This window comes from Pseudochaenichthys georgianus, chromosome 17, assembly GCF_902827115.2.
Source record: "Pseudochaenichthys georgianus chromosome 17, fPseGeo1.2, whole genome shotgun sequence".
NCBI classification, from domain to species: Eukaryota; Metazoa; Chordata; class Actinopteri; order Perciformes; family Channichthyidae; genus Pseudochaenichthys; species Pseudochaenichthys georgianus.
Genome location: NC_047519.1, coordinates 2,877,058 through 2,899,592, shown reverse-complemented (window position 1 = coordinate 2,899,592; position 22,535 = coordinate 2,877,058). Strand labels below are relative to the sequence as shown.

Below are 22,535 nucleotides of genomic sequence, written 5' to 3'. Positions count from 1 at the left end.
TGTATGTGTGGCCCGAGTGAGAGAGAGACCTTACGTGCATTGTTGTTGTTAGCATCTGGTGCTAGCTAGCTGAGCTAACGGATATAAGGAGCTGTTTAAATGAAAACAGAGGAGCGACATTTCGCCACAACTGCGCCGAGCACTTGACTTTATGCAGGAAGCAGACAGCGGGACATTGTAGGAGAAGTCAGCACACTCAGCAACATGATTGCAGCTCCGGTTCGAGCATATGCCTTGAGTTGCACATAGCTCCAACGCGCGCGCGCAGACACACACACACACACTTTGTATTGTATTATTGTCTTCGTACGCTTTTAACACACCATCGTAGCGATGGCGATGTTTCTGGTGACTGATCAGGTTCGAAGTATTAGGGAGCGCTGGATTTGTGAAGAACTCCCCTCTTCCTAAACCACTAATACCACAGTACTGGCAAAACGGGAGGAGCCTAGTGAAAAACAAGCGCCCCTCATCCCAATCCACCCACACCGCAGTATTTTTTTCTTTTTTTTTACCCAAAAAATATATTGTATATTATCGGGGCTATTAATACTGGTATCGGGTTTATCGGGATGACGTCATAATTCCTAATATCGGACCGATAATTATCGGGCCGATAATTATCGTGCATCCCTACTATAAATATATTAATAATAATAACTTTATTTGTATAGCACCTTTCATACAGGAGATTGCAGTTCAAAGTGCTTTACATCAGTAAAAAATAAGACATAAAATCAGTGTAAAACAAGCAGCAAGAGCAAAGCATAAAGTGGGATAAAATAATTAAAAATAAAAACATGGGGAATAAAACATAGAGAAATAGTGCAATGTCAATCACAGAGAATAGTGCAGTATAATAGTGTAAAATCAGTCAAATGCTTTGGTAAAGAGATAGGTTTTAAGCTGCCTTTTAAAAATGCCTAATGTATTGGCTTCCCTAATATTGTTGGGTAACGTGTTCCACAGTTTTGGGGCGTAGTTTACAAAGGCTGCATCACCGATCTTCTTAGGACTCTTTCTGGTGACCTCTAATAGACCTGCATCTGATGATCGCAGTGTTCTGGCGGGTGTGTAGTTCATTAGAGAGTCAGCAATGTAGCTGGGTCCTTGTCCATTCAGAGCTTTGTATATGAGGAGAAGCACCTTCAAATCTATTCTAAAAGTTACAGGAAGCCAGTGTAGAGTAGTTAAGACAGGACTAACATGTTCCCTCCTTTTGGTATTCGTTAGTAGTCTAGCTGCAGAGTTTTGAATGAGCTGGAGTCTTCCAATAGCTTTCTTGGGGAGACCAGTGAATAGTGCATTGCAGTAGTCTAGATATAAAAGCATGAATTAGCTTCTCTGCATCATGTGATTTATGAATGGTCTTACCTTCGCTATGTTTCTGAGATGAAAGAAAGCTATTTTGGTCACTTTGTTTAAATGGGCGTTGAAGTTCAAATCTGAGTCCAGGATGACACCGAGACTTGTCACCTCCGGTTTAATCTAAGTGGTTAAACTTCCTAGATTATTTGTTAGCATCTTTCTTTTTGAGATAATAATAATGTATTATTATTAGGGCTGTCAAACGATTAACATTTTTAATCAGATTAATCACAGCTTAAAAATTAATTAATCATGATTAATCACCATTCGAACTATGTCCAAAATATGCCATTTATTTATGTATATTGTTGGGAATGGAAAGATAAATGAAAGAAGGCGGATATATCCATTTAACATACAGTATCTATGTTTATTATAAAAAATGTCTGCATGTCAAAATGAAAGACAACCCACACACCTATCAATCATCAAACCGTGGGGTCTTAATTCATTACGTGTTGATTTCTATCAACGGGGGAGTACTTCAGGAAAGTCGACAGAGGGGGGGCTAGTGGAGTACTTCGTGACCACAGAGTGTGAACGTTGTGATCAGCTGTTTTAGCGCAGTTCTCCAGTGAAGGGGGGAGTCTCCCTCCGCAGCCGGTTGGCGTGGTTTTGGCACAGTTCCGTTGTACAGACCGACGTTAACAGCAGCCCTGTCTGTGCACACGGAGACCGACTCTGTCGTCCGGTGATCTAACCGCCTTCTGGAAAAGCTTCACAAGTACGTCGGTACCAGTTATGTGCACCCCTGTACCAGAGCCATATTATTACTATTATATGGCTCTGCCCTGTACTACAGCAAAAGTATTCTCCGTCGGGACTTCCTGCAACAACACCACGCCGTTATCAAAGATGTTCTATTGAGAAGACGATCACTACGTGACAAAAGTTTTCAAAACCGTGGCTACTGAAATCAATCTTACTAACTGCTGTCTGTGCAATTTACTCCGCGAGTTGGCAGACTTTATTTTGCTTACTTTAACATCATATGTCATGGTGGGGCTAAGCCATTTCTTGGTATGGGTGTAGCCTACCCCAGCCATACCCTGGCGCTGCCACTGTTGGCACGTATGAGGCGGGCCATTCTGCACATGCGTTAAATGCGTTAAATATTTTAACGCAATTAATTCAAAAAATTAATTACCGCCGTTAACGCGATAATTTTGACAGCACTAATTATTATTATTATTATTATTATTAGGCCTATGTGTTGGACATGTGTGGTTGGACTCTGTCTCACAGGCAGGTTGCAGTGTAACATCAGAGGAGACTGGGCCAACTGTACATTCTCAAACTGCACCACTTAGAACTAACTAAACAATGCAGAGATTATTTTTATATAATTGTATTCAATAACCGTAAGAAATTAAACAGTATGAAGTGATTTGTAAATAGGAATACAGATTTGACTTAATGTTTTCATAAATATATTTTTCTCCCAGTTTGTCATGGGACTTATTTTTACCCTCTCAAAGAACCGGAATCGAGAACCGAAAATAACCGGAATCGAAAAGCAGAACCGGAATCGTTAAAATCCAAACGATACCCAACCCTATGTGTGATGCAGTAAAATCTTACCGCTCACTTACGTTAGCGGTGTCGTAAAAACCGTGGGAAAGTGTAAAATACGATGACGAAGAAGAAGATTCCAGTGGCCCCAATTTTTGTCCAATTTTTTTTTGTGAAAAATGTCTTCGGACAAGTAAATTGCCAAACTCACTTGTCCATGGACAAGTACTCTCTAAAAACTTTTTCTCACACTGCCTTAAAGGGCTGTGACTTTCTTCCTCATCTGCACGGCTGCAGTCACCCAGACAGGGGAAGTATTTACACACACACCATCGACTGCTGCTGGAGCCATGCACACAGAGGCAATGGAGGAAAATATCTCTGGCTGCTTATTTTAAACTGCTGTTCTTTTTATTTAATCCAGTACCCTGTCTTCCAACAACAGCCAAATGTAACAACTCATCAGTTATGAAATCACAGCTCTATGCCACATTCCCGCATACCACGCTTCCCATTTTATAATCGTTCTGTTTAGTTCCAAATCGATAAATAGTGTGAGGAAAATAATATGTAGCACTTTGTGCTCCTTCTTCTCTGCCTGCTGTTCCCCGCAGGGGGGGGTGGAGAATTCACACACTCCCCGCAGCAGCAGCAGCAGGCAGATTTGAGCCGATGCCCTGCTGTTAATTTAACCAGTTGACCACTGAGACCTCCAGAATTCGGTGATTTGTTTCAATACAAATCTATCACATTGCTCCTAATGCAGAAGCTTCACTTTACTGATGCCCTTCTTTAAAGTCTCTCCGAACCCAAATTTGGTCACACCCCCAGATGTAAAGAGTAGAGAAACCAAAAAAAAAAAATGCAGCCGCTCAGTTTCACAGGTAATTTTATGATACCGTCAATCACAGATTCTGGTAAGACAATATCCAAATATATAAATTTGAAATCACACTTACCAGTCTCTGAAGATCTTTTGGTATCCTGTCGACAACGCCAATGTGTAAGGGAAACTTCTGTTGCAATGGAAAGTCAGGACTCAGAGAGACACGGGATGAGCAGGAGTTCTGATGTCAAACACTGGGATGTATTGAGAGACAAAACGGCCGGAGGGTTCACAAGGCATATTCACATCTCTACAGATGACCTGCCCCGCGAACTCTGAAGACAAAGGGGCAAAGCGCAGATCTATACATTAAAGAAAGGAGTGGCCTATATTCCCGCCTTTGGTAATCAATACCAGACCTTGGATAGAAAAAACTGTTTGTATGGCAACTTCTCCTGTGCCCATACCCCTCCCCCACAGGAAAGGCAAAAGACCTTTTGACCTGTGTCTTCCTGAGAAATTACTTGCAGGAACATGCAAGAAAGACTGAGAATCTTAAAACACAAAGAGATATCCTTAAAATATTCTCTGACACTTTTCTAATTTGACTTGAGTAACATTTGACTTGTAACAGAGTATTCCTACACAAGAGTACTTCTTCCACCTCTGTCTGATTTCAAACTCTTCCACCCTGAGTAAGTTTGTAGCTGTGTGTTTTGCTCCACCTTTTGGTAAATACAACCGCAGCAGCTTGACCACAAAGTGATTAAGGCCCTGGCCACACGGAGACGAAAACGAACAGAGGTCGATATCAAAAAAGTCTTCCGTCCACACGGAATCGGCTCAATAAACGTGTCCGTCCACACGAGACCGCTCGACCCGCTGGAGACGCTGTAGTATATATGCCGGGCCTGTAAGTGGCGCTGTGCTTTGGCCACAAAATACACCAAAAGCAGCGAAGAAGACCCCCTGAGCATGTGTCTGTCTTGTCTGAAACTATTGCCCTAACAGAACTTCAAAAATGAATAGGTTATTTTAAATTAGCATTTAACCCCAACTTGTTTTAACCATAACAAAATATTGTACTAGAGTTACAGGCACCAGAAAAAACTACACTTTTTTGAATGAATGTGTGAAAACTCACTGAAAACAAGGGGACAAATATCTCAGCATCTGAGATCTGAAAAAGTGCTTCATGGAAGTGCATGTTTATAACTACAGTAACCTTTGTTTTCCTCTCTTTCAGGTGGCCAGGGTTTGTTTAACTTGGGAGGTCTTCTGATGATGTTGCTTCAACACCTGAAGCAGATTCGAGTCCTAATGCTGAACGAAAAGGAGAATCTAGAGAGGACCCTGTTCAGACTGGAACAAGGTAATGCTGCTTCAAGCAACTCCTTTACTAGATCTATGTGTATCGTCTGGTCCTCTAGACATAAACACACATTGGTGGTGGATTTAAAGAGCCTGTGACACCATCCCAACAACTGTTGTGCAATGAAATATTGGGCTCCTAGTAATCTCGAACCGTCAGTTTAAAAAAGAAAAAGCGATACCGTTCCGTTAAATATCAATAATTTCGAACATCGCGGGGAAATTCCTTGACTCATTTTGAAGTTTTGGGGGAAGCCGGAAGTGACGTCAATGCGGGAACGCTTCACTGTGCGGCGAGAGAGCCAAACACGGACAACGTGTGTTGTCATGCGTAGAAATGGTGAATTACTGAGATTAAGCACGTTAATAACGTTTTAGTGAAGTTGACTACAGTATATTCATATGTGTCAGTGCTTTCATGTCAATTCGGCGACATAAACATAAATGATCGTGGTGAAGATGATGATTATATTAGGATTAAAAATCGGGAGTGAGAGCTGCTGAATTTCCTCCCGTCAGATTTGATATAAAAACAAATCGATTATTTTTGTGGTTGTAAACTCAAGTGGATGAAACTACATTTATTAGTGCTTTCATGTCAATTCGGCGAACATATGATACATTAAATGATCGTTTGTTTGAGCCGGTCTGCATTTCCTGATGAGAAAACAAACCGATGCTTTTTGTAGTTCTAGTACACCAACATGGATTAAACGTGTGGTTTTTTTACCACAATGTTGGGGAAATTAATGGATAAAATGCACGGATTATTATTATTATTATTCCCACTCCGATCGGGACACTAGGTCCACCGTTTCCCCGCAGCGAGGCTCCCCCCATTGACAATTTACGTGGGCTGGGTGCAGTGGCGGACTGGCCATCGGGACAAATCCCGATGGGCCGGTACCGAAGTGGGCCGGTCGGATAAGTCACGAGCACATCCCCCATAGGCGGCGCGTGAGGCTCAGGTTTGAGAAGGCTAAATAACTTCTTTTACCTGCCGCTGCCCGCCTCCGGCGTCTATAGAAAAGAGATCAACTCAGTGTGCGGAGTTTAAATCTCTCAAGTCATATTACAGGATAAAGAAAATACAGTTTAAACTGCCGTATGCAGAGAAGACGCCGACGTGTCGCACTTATCATTCATATTACATCATCAATCAGATCATCGATCATATAATATCATAATATATCATATATTTCCTTATCTGAGTCAGCTTCTCCAGCCTCATCTGGCCGTGCAACACTCACAGTGTCACAGACTGGATGCAGAAGTATTATTTAACACATTATGTTGACGAAACACTCGAGACAAATGTAATTAAAGTCAGATCCACTCGTGTCTTAGACGTGAACGCGCTCTCAGCTGGAGAGAGAAACCCTGGCTTGATTTACCGAGTTGATAACCAGCGTCGTAGGACCGCTTAGCGAGAACTCGTTTGTTAGTTTGTTGTTGTTAGTTTGTTACTCAAACATATCCAGGGTCTGTTGAACTGGCTTCGTAGTACAGGGCACAGGTGGCTAGCAGCGCTAATGTCAAAGACACAGACATTATACATTATATTTGTATTTTACCAGGATGCAGTGACACAAATAGTTACATATTTACATTTACTATCTACAGCACCCGCCGCCCCTGACATCCCCCACTCCCCCCGTTGACAATTTACTAGCGGTACCGAAGTGGGCCGGTCGAGAGTCCCGGGATGATTTGTAGTCCCATTCCACCACTGGCTACATGACCATATGATCGCCCATATTGACGCACCTCATTCCTAAACTTCTAACAGATACAACATAAACCGATCCTTCAGCCTCATATGAGCTCTCAGACACGTTCAACATGAACCTGTCATCGCTGTCTGAGCTTGCTGCTGTGTGCGCCGTCGTGCGTTTACATCTGGCTGTATATATATATAAAGGTTTACATGCAGAAGCTGGGATCCTGGACGGTGCAGCTGGAGCGCTGTGCCCGCAATGACGTCACCCATCATTTGGCGGGACTTGAAGAATCCGCGAGAAGATCCAGAAAATTGTCAACATTGAAGGCAGATTAATGGTTATCAAAGTACAAATATCCAAAATCAGTTCAGTAACGGTTTTCAAGGGGACAATATGTACTCAAATTGATGGGTTTGGATGATGGGGGAAAACCGTGTCACAGGCTCTTTAAGGTGAGTTCAGGTTATGCACTGTAAGGGTCTAGAAGTCCAATGGCCCCCAGCAAGTGTGCAGGGGATTGGTATTGGACTTTTATCACGAAGGAATGCAAGTAGAATATGCTTTGGTTGAGTGAAAAAAACAACATGAAAGAGCCAAGAAATAGAAATGAGAAAAAAGCGGGATTTGAATATATGAAAGAGAAATGGAGCTTTACAACGGATATTGCAGGGATTTAGTATAAGAACTCGGAAAGTGGTTTATTTTTGTATTCAGTGTCTTTAGAGCAGGATTGTAATGTGACACATAGAAGTCAGTAACAACTTGTAGTTACCACATTATAGTGAATGACCAGAGCAGCAGAGATCTGTGTGTGAGTTTGAAGGAGGGATTGTCTTGCATGTTACATTACTGATGTTGAGAGAAGAGAATTCTATAGAATCCACAAAAACATTATTGGCACAGCTATAAGCAATTAAACATAAGAGTTTGTCTTTTATTAAAGTGGCCCAATTGTGCTTTTTCAGGTGTTCCCTTTCCTGTGGTGTGCTATATAGGTTGTTGTGCATGTAAATGGTCTGAATCAGAATCATTTGTTTGCCCGGTACAGTACGTTTTACACATCCAAGGAATTGGCTTTGGTGTATGGTGGTGCAAAAATAAAGGGAATAAGGAAAAAACTCTAAGCGTTTGACCATTCACAACAGAGCCAGCTAACCAATCAGAGCAGACTGGGCTCTGGTTTCAGACAGAGGGTGAAAAGAGGTGCTGCAGCACAGACGGTATGAGAGCTTTTTGAACATTAAAGCATGGAGACATGTCAGAGTGGAAACACTAATATGAACCTGAAGATGAGCTGAACATGGCCCCTTTGATCTCTGTTTCGTATAGTGGGCTCACCCCTCTACTCTCAAATCAGGCTGTAAACAATAAGAAGCACAAAGAAGATGGAGTCTGGGCCCGGATATCCGGTATCCCAAAATCCCCTGACTTTTCCCTCTTAATCATCCTCAGACTGATAGCCAATGGGTCCTGACATTGGTCTTTCATGAATACCATGTGCTGAAATAACGCAATAAATCCCAGAATGTTCTGTGTCCTCAGGGTTCGAGCTCCAGTTCCGCTTGGCTCCCAGCCTTCAGGGGAAGAGGGTGATGGTGCACACCAACTATCCTCTTGAAGGAAAGCAGTTTAAACGAAACCTCTTCCATGTTTTGGCGTGGAGCTACCCAACAGGGAGGGAGGATGACTCTGATAAGTTCTGCTCTCTGGACCTCGAGATTGCTGGGTCCTATCAGTACTACTTTGGATATGGGTAAGACCCGTACAGTTGTGCAATATTATTGTATTGATGAAAACTGAAGAAATACAGGCTTTAGGCAGTTGATGTTTTAGCTTCTTGAATTGTTGTCGATGCTCTGTGCTGAAAGTAGGGCTGTTGACAGTGATGTATCATAGTGTCCAACAATATGACAACAACATAACATAACACCTAACATGATACTAGCAAAAACATCTTGACCTACGAAATAACACTTTAAAAAAATTATCCCAGTTCAGCCAGGGCACAACGCTAACTTTTAAAAGTAGTTGCCAGGCTGGCAACCAGGCATCAGCTTTTGGTTGCCAAAACTGAAAATACGGTTGCCATTTTTAGTCACCTTATATTTTAAATAATGAAGATACTATACAGTTATACATGAACTTAATAATGAACATGTGACACAAAAGAATGTTCAAATGCTTTACAATAAGTAATCAACACACTTATTTGAAACTTAAGTGGAAGGAAACTTGTCCACCCTCAAGTGCAGCTGTTGTCATGTTCTTCACAGATCCCTCACAAATGAATTGAGCAAGTCACTAGTTTCTTGGTCATCCGTTGTCTCCCTTTCAAATGTGTGCTGACCCCCACCATAGATCCACTGGCCCTTCAGCATTGAAGTCTGTCATTGGCCAGACTAATACATTTCTAATGTTAAATACATGAAAACCATTCATAGTTAAGAATTAGATATGAATTATTAATGCTGTAAATTACCTTTAATATGTCCAACTATATTTCAAATGTGTTACCTTTTTATAGAAGTGATTATATTTGTATGCCAATATTTTCCTAATAAAGTTTCGTTTGGCACTTTTATTTTGGTAGTAATAAGATCAGGACTCTTATTTTGAAGGAACTTTTACCGGAAGTGAATGGACAACGGCGCAGAATGTACATATATATTTCGCCTCCCAAGACTTTACACATTTCCTCTTTGCTTTTCGTTCGGGTTGATCTTTATCAGTTGAATCACTTTGAACATTCGTTTGAGATGTTGACGGGTTGGCCGAACTTTTTACCCCACAGTAGGGGTGTTGAAAATAATCGTTTCTACGATGCATTGCGATGCGGACGTGGACGATTCGGTCTCGATGCAGTGACGGAAGATAATCGGTTATAGAGTAGTAACGTTGCTTCCTGATTTTCCGGCCGCGGCTTTACTACAACGTTTTTTCTGTCACTTTAATATCAAATCGGTCGGTGACGCAGAGATCAGGGAACAGACGTGAGAGCGGCACAGCAACACGGAGCAGTCTGCTTTATCCACCAACACAAGAAGACCAGTCCAGAACCAGCAGCAGAAGGACCCGCTCTGAATCACTCCGTGTCGCTGCGGCTCAGAGACACAGACAGGGATTTATGTTTTTCAAAAATAATCGCGTTACAATCATGTCAGGTTTTTGGTGGATCTAATTAAGTCTTGGATTGCAGAGTATGAATGTCCTCTAGCAATTTGCAGACGATATATACGTGTGTAAAGTTTGTGAAGGCAGGAGGAAAAAAGCTTCCGCGATCACCGTCTCCTCTCCGTTCCTCCAAGCCCCGCCCCCTCCTGAAAATAATGAGTGACAGGCTGATAGTGACCCGATAGAAACGTTGTTATTCACTTAATCACTGAGATATAATGAAGCTAACTTAGTCTCATACATTCATGGGATTTATGTAACAGTAAAACAGAGAATGTGAGTGTGCACCCACATGCAGTATTTTAGTTTGTATATGCTGTTGTAAATCCTCCTGTTGTCTGCTGTGTTCAGACTCAGGTCCTGTGTGTGAAGCCTCCTTCAGGACATTCAGTGTCCTTTCTTAACAGAAGACCGTGGCTAGAAGCTGCAGCTCGACTGCAGAAGCATTAGCTTTTTGTTTTTGAGGATGGAACAACTGCACACACGGAGGCTAGACCTATACAATTAATTAATTTTGGTTTATAAATTAATGTCAAGACATTTATGTTATTGATTTCTGAAGCACTTTCTAAGTAATAAAAAGAGAGTTCATATGTATTTACTGCATGCATGCATTGATGAAAAATAAGCCATGTGCAGTAATATAGAAAATTGAGGATGCAACGCATTGGTATGAATCGTGATGCATCGTGATGCACCGTGATGCACCGGGATATCGAACTGAATCGAATCGTTGACAGGATAATCGTAATCGAATCGTGAGACCAGTGAAGATGCACAGCCCTACCGCACAGTCAAACTTTTATTTGCTTCGCCATTTGTTGTAAAACAAACACACGGCGCACCACGCACGCGAGTAAACGTGCATCGCTTTCTGGCTCCGTAATCACACCAATGCACGTGCAACTTAAGTATCAGGTTCCGACTGGTCACAACAATAATTAAATATCATCATTTATCTATTTTGGGGTGCACATTTAGCTGTTTGCCGTCCTTATTTCTTTATGTTGTGAAATTTTTTCTGAATGGTTGCTAATGGCAACCTGGCAACCGTTACTGTTGAGCCCTGTCAGCATCCATTATTAGCTTTTTCATGACATTGGTTTCCAGATAAGGAGTATGCAGTAGTTGTTCTGATTGAATCAAAAGCACTTTTGGACTTCTCATTTGATTTGAAAAGCCAAGCATTAGTTAATCCTTCACTTTGGAAATGGTAGTTCCCTTGTTCCCGACCCAAGTTGAAATGACTTGAAAGTAATTGCTGTCTGGCAGGAGATACAGACGTCTCTGCTGTTATACCTCCAGTCTACAGAGCAGCCTCCTGTGACACTCGTTAACTACCACAACACATGAGTTTGTTTTTTCTCTTTAGCATAAAGGGACTATAGCTATATAGCTTTTCATTCCGTTGTGCTAACCCTCTGTGGTAGAATGACAATAAACACATGTGTGTCATTCTTTTCTGCTCTGTGTCTGTATGGTACTAGAAAGTACTCTTGTTGATTCAGTTGGGGACTTCCGGTTATGGCGCGGTGTTGATCAGACGTAGTTCAGTCGTCGCTCTGCCCTAATATTGTAAATTAACTATTTGGAACGTGGGAGGTAAAAGGAAAACGCAATTTACACAGTCATAACGGTGTTACTAATGCCTCCACGCAAGAAAACAACTAGAAAGGATGACGTTTTGGAAACTTTATCCGAAGAAGATTGGCCACCGCTGTCTCAACCTGGCCTTACATGGAATACGAGGAGGGAGAAGAGCTGTCGCAGCAGGATAAATATTCAGGTGAAATTCTGAGTGCAATCAACAATTTAAAGAAAGACCTGAAGGAAGACTTTGCATCAAAATGTAATACGGTGATACACTCAACAGGGTTTCCCACACATAGACTATACTTGGGCGGGCCACCCAGGTATATTAACGGCCGCCCAAGTATATTTCGCGACCCATTTAGTTTTGTTTTTTTTTAATAGTTTTTTTTTTATATAATTGTTTTTCTTATTCGTTCGTGACCACGACGCCATCTGCGATCGATTAACTTGTGGACAATGATCCCTCGCTCCCTTGCACTGATCTCGCCTCCTTCTGGCCTGTTAAGTGGCCTGCCTCACACAGGGTGACTGGCTGTCCACATGATGTGGCCTGCCGACATGGCCACTGTCATACAGATCATAAATCAAAGCCCTTGATTGGTCTCTGTGTGTCATTCAAGCTCGGGATAACCTCAGCTCAGGTGAGGTAAAGGACTCTCTGAGTGTTTAGATAGTTAACTTAGTCTAAGTTCTCAGTGGGTCTCAAACGGTGTGGTCACCATTTATGTAAACACATATTTCCATTTGAGAGGGTAGTGATTGGTCTAATGCAGTGGTTCCCAACCTGTAAGGCAATACATGATTGTCACTAAAGCCTTGTCTCTACATTACAATAAAATATAAAAAATAATTGATTAATTAATTGTAATAAAAATTCAAGTTAGTATTAAAGACATAAAAAGAAAGAAATGTATAATTTTCATTTGCGGGGGCTCTTGGGAAAAAAGGTTGGGAACCCCTGGTCTAATGATAGTGAGGTGGGCTGAAGATCGGAAGACTGTGAGTTAAAATCCGGCCAGGAACACCACCACTAGTGTGCCCTTGAGTAAGGCACTTAGCCCTTAGTTACTCCAGGGAGAATGTCCCTGTAATCAGTCATTATAAGTCGCTTTGGATAAAAGCGTCAGCTAAATGAAATGTAATGTGATTAGTAAAATATGCATGAATAAATAAATAAAAAGTTAACTAGGTGAAAAAAGGTAAGATACACTTTTAAAACTTGTTGAGAGAAAACTAGTCTTTGCTGCTGCCTCAAAGAGGAGCAGGGGGGAGATAGGCTAGTGACAATGGCCCCAACATTTTTGAGATACCCCTCCCGGAGTTAGGACAAAACACAACTTACTTTTTCATCATCTCTAAGGCCTCCCATACATGAAATGGATTGTTGTATAAAAATATTTTACTGCAAAAGTGGTGAAATTGATATATAAAGTTAGACACCCCACACTAAAAATAAAGGTTGGCCGTCTGGGGGTTGAGGCATACCAACTCATGTAGATTCACAATGGAAGGTCTGATAGGTTTAAAACTTGGCATACCTGAGGTCAGGACATCCCTCTGCATTATAGAAGAGACTGAATGTCAATATCTTACTGTAAATTGGAGATACAGTCATTTGAACACATACCTACAATAGGCAGAAATGCATCTATGTAGAATGATCTCTTTACTTTGTATTGACCCTGACATGGATTGCCATAGCAACACACACAGGCGCTTGTTGAAAAGGTGTGGTTCTACTCAATCCAGCAATACCAATTGTGTAAAGGTAGCTTACATACTCATCGAGTTATGTCACTAAACGTTGATGGTGTCTTTATACACTGTTATGCCCAACTGCAGCCAAAATGTGCCAGGGACTAGAAGGTGAGACACAGAGACAAGGAAACAGGTTTTTAGATTAACAAACTTTAGTATTCAAATTAAATGTTCTTATCTAAACTTAAGTAAACCTAAGCTAGTGGGAGCCGGGGGATACATGCATATAAACACATCTCTATCACTCATCCACATTGTCATCAAAAACAACATGGCTCAAATTTGGGCAGTCAGAGCAAGAGCAAAACTCTGCAGGTCAAGCCTACTGAAAGACATGCTATCATTGCCCTTTCCGTCCTTACAGTATAGGTGGGTGATGTGACTTCTTTAGGTGCAGGTTCTTTGACGAACATCACTGGTTCAATAGACCCATCTTCTCTGAGCCTCCACCCTCTACCAACTGGGTTCCAGAGATGAGGCTTGGCCACATGGCTGTGACACCACACTGCGCTCTGGTACATGGCTCTTAATACATGTCGCTGGAAGGCATCTTCTGTTGGGGGTAGATTTGCAGCTGATGAATCTGTTGTAGATGCTAGTGTCTACCTCAGCTCATCCAAGGTGGTGCAAGGACGGCCATCCTCCCTTTTCTTTTGGCCATACAGAAGGAGGGCATACTTTCTTGCCACAGGAATAGCCTCCTCCAGACTTCCAGAAAGTCCAAAACTGGCCATCTCATTTAAGTCACTCAGATGGGTCTTAAGTCTTGTAAACACAGTAGCCTTCCAAATTCTGTCCAAGCTGCTTGTGGCATCACAACCTGTGAGGGCGTGGCATGCAGGTAGACATGCACACAATGCTGCACCAAGCTTCTTTGCGATGGGACAGACTGGGACAAACCTCTCCCTTGGGCCATGTCCAGAGTGCATGAACACCGTTGAGGATCCAAACATTCCTTTGCTGGAATAATACACAAGCAAAACCAGTACGTCGGGATCATCACATCTGATGACGGGCCCAGAATGAGACTCTGCTAGATGTATTGCATGTAATACCAATCTGGTGTCAGCCTCCTCCTGGTCACTGTACAGATCTGTCAAGTTGTCAACACCTGACTTGCTGACCACTTTGACCTCCTCACCATTTTCGAAGCCACCTGCCAAAAGGACTGTTCTCTGAGGAGATTCTCTTGGGCCCTGTATTGGCTATGTAGTTGGTAACAAGGCTGCATAAAGCAGCCTTGTTACCACTGACCTTGAGGTATTTCCTGTGGTTAGGAACTTTGGCTTTGATGACATGTGTAGATCTGCTTGCTTGGATGGTGCCTCTTCTTTGCCTTTCCAGGTCTTTGATTGAGTGTGGATGATCATACCTATCAAACACTAGAGCAACACAGTTGTTGTTTTCCTTTTCCATTAGTGTTGTGATCTTCTTCCAGACACACTCACCCAGGTCATTGAATGTCTGAAAGCCTGAGTCAAGGAGACTCTGTAGAAGAGCCATGCCATCGATGATGTATGCAGATGGTTCAGCAACATTAGGCAACTGCTGTGTCTCTTCAACTACTGACTCCAATTAGTTAGCAAGGTCGGCTTTTGTTGACTTTCCCATGCTTCCATCATCATAAAACAAAGAGGGGGGGACAGCAGCAAGTTCATGAGACATCAGTCTCCATGGATACCTCTCTTTGCTTGGATACAGCAAGTCATCTTCGAAAGAGCACATCTGAGTCCATGTGAACCTTTCTAGTACTGACTCCACCTGATCTGTCTTTGAAGGTTGCACACTGTTTTCTTTCCTCAGGATCCCAGAAGCTCTTTGCCAGGCGTTGTTCAATAAAGATGGCATTCTGCTCGACACCATCTTGGAGGAAACTTGACAGCTCTTTTGCAACTTTCTCAGATGCAACCTGACCACTTGCAATATTGATCAGTTCCTCAGGGATACTATCAAGGTCAAAGGGGTCCTGCTTCTGCTCCACAGCTTCCATTATCTTTTGTATGTCTCCCTCATCTCTGTCCATTCTAGAGGCTCCATGTTCTCTGTGTGCTTTTGGGCCCTTTGCATCAGTGTCACAAAGGTCTTTCATGGCATCCACGTATGCTGTGGTCACATGCCTTGTCATCAACCATCTTGTGAGAGCTGCCTTTCGCAATGTGAAGCCAACAACTCCACCCTGACTCTTGCTTCTCGGTTAATGGTTTGCTCCAGTGCCTGATCAGTCGCCACACAGTTGAAGCTGTGATCCTCTGACCGGCGGACAACAAATCCGCCTTCATGCATGAATGTGTATGCTTCTGGTTGTTCATGTTCAAGAGCTTTCATTTCTGCAACGTAGACCGGCATGTACTTGGCATAATTGGTTCTTCCAGCAGCTCTGAACCAAGGGATGACTTCACACATGCTATTCAGGTGAAGTTGAAAGTCTGCTTCACGTTCTGAACGAAGGATCCTGAGCAACAGATCAGCACCCTTGAGGAACATTAACCAATAGCTACAGGATAGAACATTTGTTGAATTTGTAGGAATATATATTGACCTCTATTTTATAGGGCTGTAACGGTTCACAAACATTTCGGTTCGGTACGTACCTCGGTTTTTAGGTCACGGTTCGGTTCGGTACGTACCGAAAACAACAAATATTTTATGTGTTGTGATAATTTTTTATCACAAAACATAAAATATTTGTTGTTTTTTAATTATTATTAAACTGTGAATAATGTATTCACTCAAATAAATACAAAATAAAATAAAGAATTTCGATGAACTGAAATAATCTGTATTTGAACTTTACTGTACTAGTACTCACAAAACATAAACTATTAGTGTTGGGTTTTTAATTATTATTAAACTATGAATATTCACTCGAATAAATACAAAATATAATAAGATAAACATTAAGGTGCAGCATTTCGATGAACTGAAATAATCTGTACTAGTACCTAAGCAGCCAGTTTGACATAAGGACTTGCTTTTCATTGTATTTTCATGTTTTTTTAAAGAAAGATGAACTTGTCCACATTGCTTGCCGAAAGGGCAGATCAGCTGGCACTAGCAATGTCTCCTGCTGTGGAGAACACCCTCTCGCTAGGGACAGAGGTAGCAGATACAGCCAGGTAGCGCTTTGCTAACATGGCAACATGAGGATATTTGCCGTTTGTAATAGCTTTGAACAGGTGGGCCTTTTCAAGCCCCACCTGTTCCTCATCGCTCCAATAAAATGGTAGGCCAAGCTTAAAATTGTCATATGTATCGTTCTATAACAGGGGTCTCCAACTTTTTTTAGGATGAGGGTTACTTTCAAAAAATAAAACGAGTCGTGAGCTACTTTTACTCCTCTTTTTTTGCAGTGTATATATTTAGCACATTTTAACATTATTATATGCTACCTTTAACCTTTGAGTGCTGTTTGGGTCTGTGGGACCCGTTTGCAGTGTTTACTAAAATAAAATGTATGCAATTTAATTATTTTAACCTGCTTTATTTGGTGGTGGACGTCACATCCTCGAGGGTCGGGGGGCATGCACCCCCAGGAAGATTTTTTTTAAATGTTGAAGTTGAATGCATCAATCTGGTGCACTTTGAGCTAGGGCTGCTCAATTAAATCGTATTTTAATCGCAATTACGATTTTGGCTTGCAACGATTATGAAAACAACATAATCGAAATAAAACGATTTTATTTATTTTTTAAATAGGTTTTTCAGTTGAATTATACTTAAAGTTCAGGGTAATCAACTGTTAAAAACATACTTTTCAAATTATTTTCTTCAATAAATTGATGTTTTTCAAAGTAAATGGTTAATCGTTTTTAATAATCGTGATATCAATTATTGACCCAAATAATCGAGATTATGATTTTTGCCATAATCGAGCAGCCCTACTTTGAGCCCAACATGAATTTATGGATACAGCTCTCAACACTCAGATGAAAGGGAGCTGTATACTTTTCAATAATCCAAACATCTTTAGAATATGATCACAACAAATCATTTAAACTTGTTTATTCTTATCTTATGTTACCTAGTTAGCATTCTTTCTTTTTATTTATGCATATTTAACTAATCACTCCCCTTTTACACTTTTTACTGTCCTATAGTACAGTGCTTCTCAAAGTGTGGTCCGCGGACCACTGGTGGTCCGTGAGTATATTGGTACAATTTCACATTTTAAATAAATTAATAAATTAAAGTTGTACGCACTCTCGCGGGAATATATCCGCAATGGAGCGAGCTTAAGTTTCACTTTCGATTGTATGATATAGCCCAGCGCATCACCTTCATCAAACATGTTACCACTTGTTTGTACCATTTTCAGGCGATTTGTAATCTGTTCTAGAAAAACGATGTGATTTTGGAGTTAGGTGGTCCACGAGTGTTTTTTTATTGGTTAAGTGGTCCTTGGTATGAAAAAGTTTGAGAAACACTGCTATAGTACACATTGGAATGATTTCTTACTTTATTTTGTACAACTTTATTAAATAGATGTGTGTGCTCTCTCTTGCTCTCTTGCTCTCTCGCTCCACATTACTTTTCTTCCCGACTGCAACGCTGTTGTGTGTGTCTGTGAGAGCGTTTCACACGTGTGTATGAGAGATTTTTACCAGTGGCGAGCCTGTCTCTGAGGGCCTAAGATATTCTACAAAATAATATTTAAAAACATTAAAACAAATTATATTTTTCTTTATATATTTTTATACTAAATATGTTTTTAGTAATATTTGTCAATAGTTTTACCAAAAATAACTTGATTAAATTGTATTTAAAATAACATTTCCAAAGAAATAAATCCTTTGAATATGCCTATTCAGTTTCTGTTTGAATGTGAAGGGTTAAATGAAAGAAGCTCCTCTCTGCGAGTCTGTGAAGACAGGAGCTGATTGGACGTCTAGCTATGAATTCACAGAGGGCCAGCTATAGTAACTGAACGAGAGAGTAATGTCAAATGACAGTACAATTGACCAATCATATCTTCCCTCTAAATGGGTGGGCTTTATTATCGCGGACTTTATGACAAGTTCCGCCCGCTGTGAAACGTTTCTTGTTTCCATAGCAACAACAACTGTCAACAGCGTAAACTTGCCTTCAAAATAAAAGCATGCCAAATTACACTTAAGACATACAACTGCAACGAAAGTAACAAAAACAATGCAATATCCTTTTCAATTTCAAAGAACACAAATTGGGTTATCTACAGGTGTTGTTTTGTGTGGTAGAGGGTCGCTTTTCATTGATACGTTTTGCACCCCGGACGGGCTGTTGTTTTGATATTCCACCAGTGTATATATAATAAATAAATGTGAAAAAAAAATGTAAAAAGAAAAAACCGCGACCCACCTATCACATCTCTGCGCCCCACACTTTGAGAAACGCTGCGCTAGGGACAGAGGTAGCAGATACAGCCAGGTAGCGCTTTGCTAACATGGCAACATAAGGATATTTGGCGTTTGTAATAGCTTTGGCTCGGTCTGAACTGGTTCGAGTGGTGGAGGCCTAAATGCTAGCGGGAGTTGGGTTTGCACTTCAGTCTTTTTTCTTTTGGTACCGGTGATATTCTCGTTCGGGTGATGCCTTTTCAAGAGTGTGCAAGTTTGATGTATTGCCAGCCGCGTAACCAATGTTAGTTGAACAATGCCGACAAACAGCTTTGGTTCGGTCCACCTGTCTTTGTCCGTCATCCTTGTACGTAACTGCAAAACCAAAATGTTCCCAAACCGGAGACTTCAATGATGCTGGAGGATTTTCGAGCTCAACTTTATCTGCATTCGCCATTTCGACAGTTCCTCAAATTACTGACTACATTTGAACGCATCCCTCTGACCAGCTCTCATAGTATGCCTCTCGTCCAATGAAATGACTTGGTCGCGTTGAACCCAATGTGAGCAAATTACTCTGAATGCTGCGACGCAGCACCTGAGATTACTTCCAAAAAGTTGTTCATGTTCTCAATATTTTACGTTTAACATTATATTCGTTCGGTACACTTCGGTACACATGTGTACCGAACCGAAGTACAAGTACGAACGTATACCGTTACACCCCTGCTATTTTAGCATGAATACTAACGAAACCTCTCCAACTGTACGCTGGGAAGCGTTTAAGGCATACATTAGGGTTCTCAAACTTTTTCTGTCAGGCCCCCCCTTTGGAGAAAAAAAAAAGTCGAGTAATTTTTAAAAAAATGTAAGAAAATATTTGCCAACTTTATCTGGAATAATAGACGCTCTAGGCTCCGTTTTACCCTACTTGAATTGCCTTATGACAGAGGGGGTCTAAAACTGCCCAACCTACGCTGGTACTATTGGGCAGCGCAACTGAGAGCAGCCATGTGCTACTTCTCCCCAGAGGGAGCTCCAGCGTGGGTCAAGATTGAAGCATGCTCAGCTCAAGGGTTATCGCTTAGTAGCTATCTTTATTCTTCTGAGCCAAAGAAGCTAGGGAACATCTGGCACGAGGTCCAAAGAAATATAGGGGACACCCCCCCACTGTCAGGTTTCACCCCCATATGGGGCAATAGTCCATTTATACCTGGTAGAGAAGATGCTGGTTTTAAGACTTGGGCGAACAAGGGATTAAGCAGGATTACCGATTTGTACAATGATGGAAAATGAATGTCATTTACTGAACTACAAGAAAAGTATGATATTCCTTCTCAGCACTTCTTTAAGTTTTTACAAATAAGACATTTTATCTCTGCATCTCAAAACCGCTCACTTACTCAGCCACCTCTCTCAATGTTGGAAGACATTACAGTTAAACACGTGGTTGGTAGAGGCCAGAAGTCGCTGCTCTATCAGAGCTTTGAAGAGAAGTCACCGCATCTTCAGAAGATAAACTTAAAAGCTGGAGGCTTGATTTACAAGAGGAAGTCTCTGAAAAAGAATGGTCTGAAGTGATTTCTGTCCTGTATCATCTGTATACTGACCTTGTTTGTTTAACCAGGTGAAAGCCCCTTGAGATCAAAAGATCTATTTTTCAAGGGTGACCTATGTTTATTTGCATGCCTATTCATTTGATTGTACACTGTATCTGCCACCTAGACTGACCATGTATGTATGTGTAATGTTTGTTATTTTTATTTTATGTATGTGTAACATCCTTTTTTGAAAACTTCAATAAAAATATTGTAAGAAAGAAAAAAGTACTCTTGTTAAGTGGTAGTTACAAGTGTTACTCCATCTCTTCTCTTTCCAGTGTTTGACTAGATAGTGTGTTTATTTACATGTATTTCCCCACAGAGCCACAGAGCGGTCTGGAGGAGGGTACATCGTGGTGGACCCGGTCCTTCGTGTTGGAGCAGACGATCACGTCCTCCCTTTGGACTGCATCACCATCCAGACCTACCTGTCCAAATGTCTGGGACACTTGGACGACTGGGCGGACAGACTGAGAGTAGCCAAGGAGTCCGGTGTGTGTCTATATTTAAAAAACAATTGGGAATGGGTAACTAAGCTGCTTAAGATTGTCTGTGAGCCTCTAGTTTCTTTTTTGTAACTCTTCATGTTGAAGGGTTTAATCACTTCCCACTAGTGTGGCGGACCCAACACGGGAACACACAAACAAAGTAGAAGGGGGAGGGGGAGGGTTTAGTGGTTGCATTAGAATTAGCCATAGTGTTTATGCAGTCAAGTCTTGAATAGCAAACAGGAGACGCATAATGAATATTGTTGGGGGTATTAATAATATGTGGGTTTCTCTCTCAGGGTACAACATGATCCACTTCACTCCTCTGCAGACTCTGGGAGAGTCCCGGTCCTGTTACTCCCTGGCAGACCAGCTGAGCCTGAACCCAGAGTTCAGCCCCACTGGAAAGCGCTACAGCTGGGAGGACGTGGGGGCGCTGGTGGAGAAGCTGAAGAATGAGTGGAACATGCTGTGTATTACAGATGTGGTCTATAACCATACTGGTGAGTGACTGTGTGCATTCCTTGTTTACATGGTTAACATCCGCACATAGAACAAACCAGAACCGTGCTTCTGCCTGGGGAAATGCTCTCTGCTTTGTATCAAGGCCACTCTATAAACCATCACTTATATATATATAAACAGACTGTTTTCAAAGTGTGTAGAGTATAAGTGGTTTGCCCAAGATCTCACGGAATATATATTACAGTTTCCAATTCTATTTGAAATGAGCACCTAGACATTGGATATGCTCCAGTTTGTGTGACGATACAATGAAAGGGTTGAACAGGCTTTGCGTTGCTAGTGGGGATGATGTTCATGCAGGGTCAGTAGCCTTTAGTCCTCTGCATCTACAGATGCAATTGACCTTACTGTACATTGACAGTGTGTTACATCAGATCTGATAAAAAGGAATGTGTTCGAGTCCTGAAGCCATGTATCAGGAGTAAGGACACAGCAATGTTTCACTATAGATGGGAAGAGACTAACCGTTTTGGGTTAATTTACTTCTCTGAAAACGTATGTCCTAATGTGTAAATACAATATCATGATAATATAACAGTTTATCATATAACATAGTAACTAACTACCCTAAACTGGCCATTTCTTCATATTATTTGACTTGATTTGGGAAAAATAAAACATTAATAAAACATATTTTTTCAAAACATCAACAAACAGCTTTCCTTGATAGAAATAAGATAAAGACAATTTTCATTTTACACTTTCAGCATATTATTGATGGAACTTACACGTGCCAATGTATTTCAGTCACTCTCCTCTATCTGTAGACATACAGATAACCTTTGAACATACAGGCGTAGAACTCAAATAATATTTTATTATGTAAAACTTCACTGCACATTTCTATCCTTTTCAAATCAACAGCAATATCTCTGGGGAAATAACAAATGTTGATGAAGTAGGCTTATAGTGAATATTATTACTATTCCTTGTATCATTCCCCTTATCGTTTTCCCCATCTCATAGAAATAAACTAAATATTTGATTTACCTATCTCATGTGCGCTATTTTACTTCAGCCTCCTGCATTTTGCTGTTATAAGGGTTAACTGTGAAAAATATGTAGGATATTAAATGTATTTACTAGCAAATTACAAAGCCCCCCCCCCCACCTGTGGCATACAGTTATCTGTTCTAAAGTAGAATTGTGTAAATGAAGTGAGCAGAAATGTTACAGCATAACAGCTTCAGCAGCACAAGTGGAAGAAGCAAGTGATTTGTGTTCTCACACACACACACACACACACACACACACACACACACACACACACTGTGAAGTATGTGAAGTGT

At 41.2% G+C, this 22,535-nt stretch overlaps 1 protein-coding gene across 2 annotated transcripts in view; it reads left to right on the top strand.

The window, feature by feature from the left end:
• Positions 1-22,535, top strand: part of agla (amylo-alpha-1, 6-glucosidase, 4-alpha-glucanotransferase a) — a 74,404-nt gene that overhangs the window by 19,478 nt on the left and 32,391 nt on the right. For both annotated transcript variants that reach the window (XM_034104976.1, XM_034104975.1), the window contains exons 2-5: positions 4,953-5,078; positions 8,341-8,551; positions 20,556-20,725; positions 21,021-21,224. In XM_034104976.1, coding sequence (XP_033960867.1) covers positions 4,988-5,078; positions 8,341-8,551; positions 20,556-20,725; positions 21,021-21,224 — 676 coding nt within the window. In that variant the 5' untranslated portion in view covers positions 4,953-4,987. The remainder of the gene's footprint in view (positions 1-4,952; positions 5,079-8,340; positions 8,552-20,555; positions 20,726-21,020; positions 21,225-22,535) is intronic.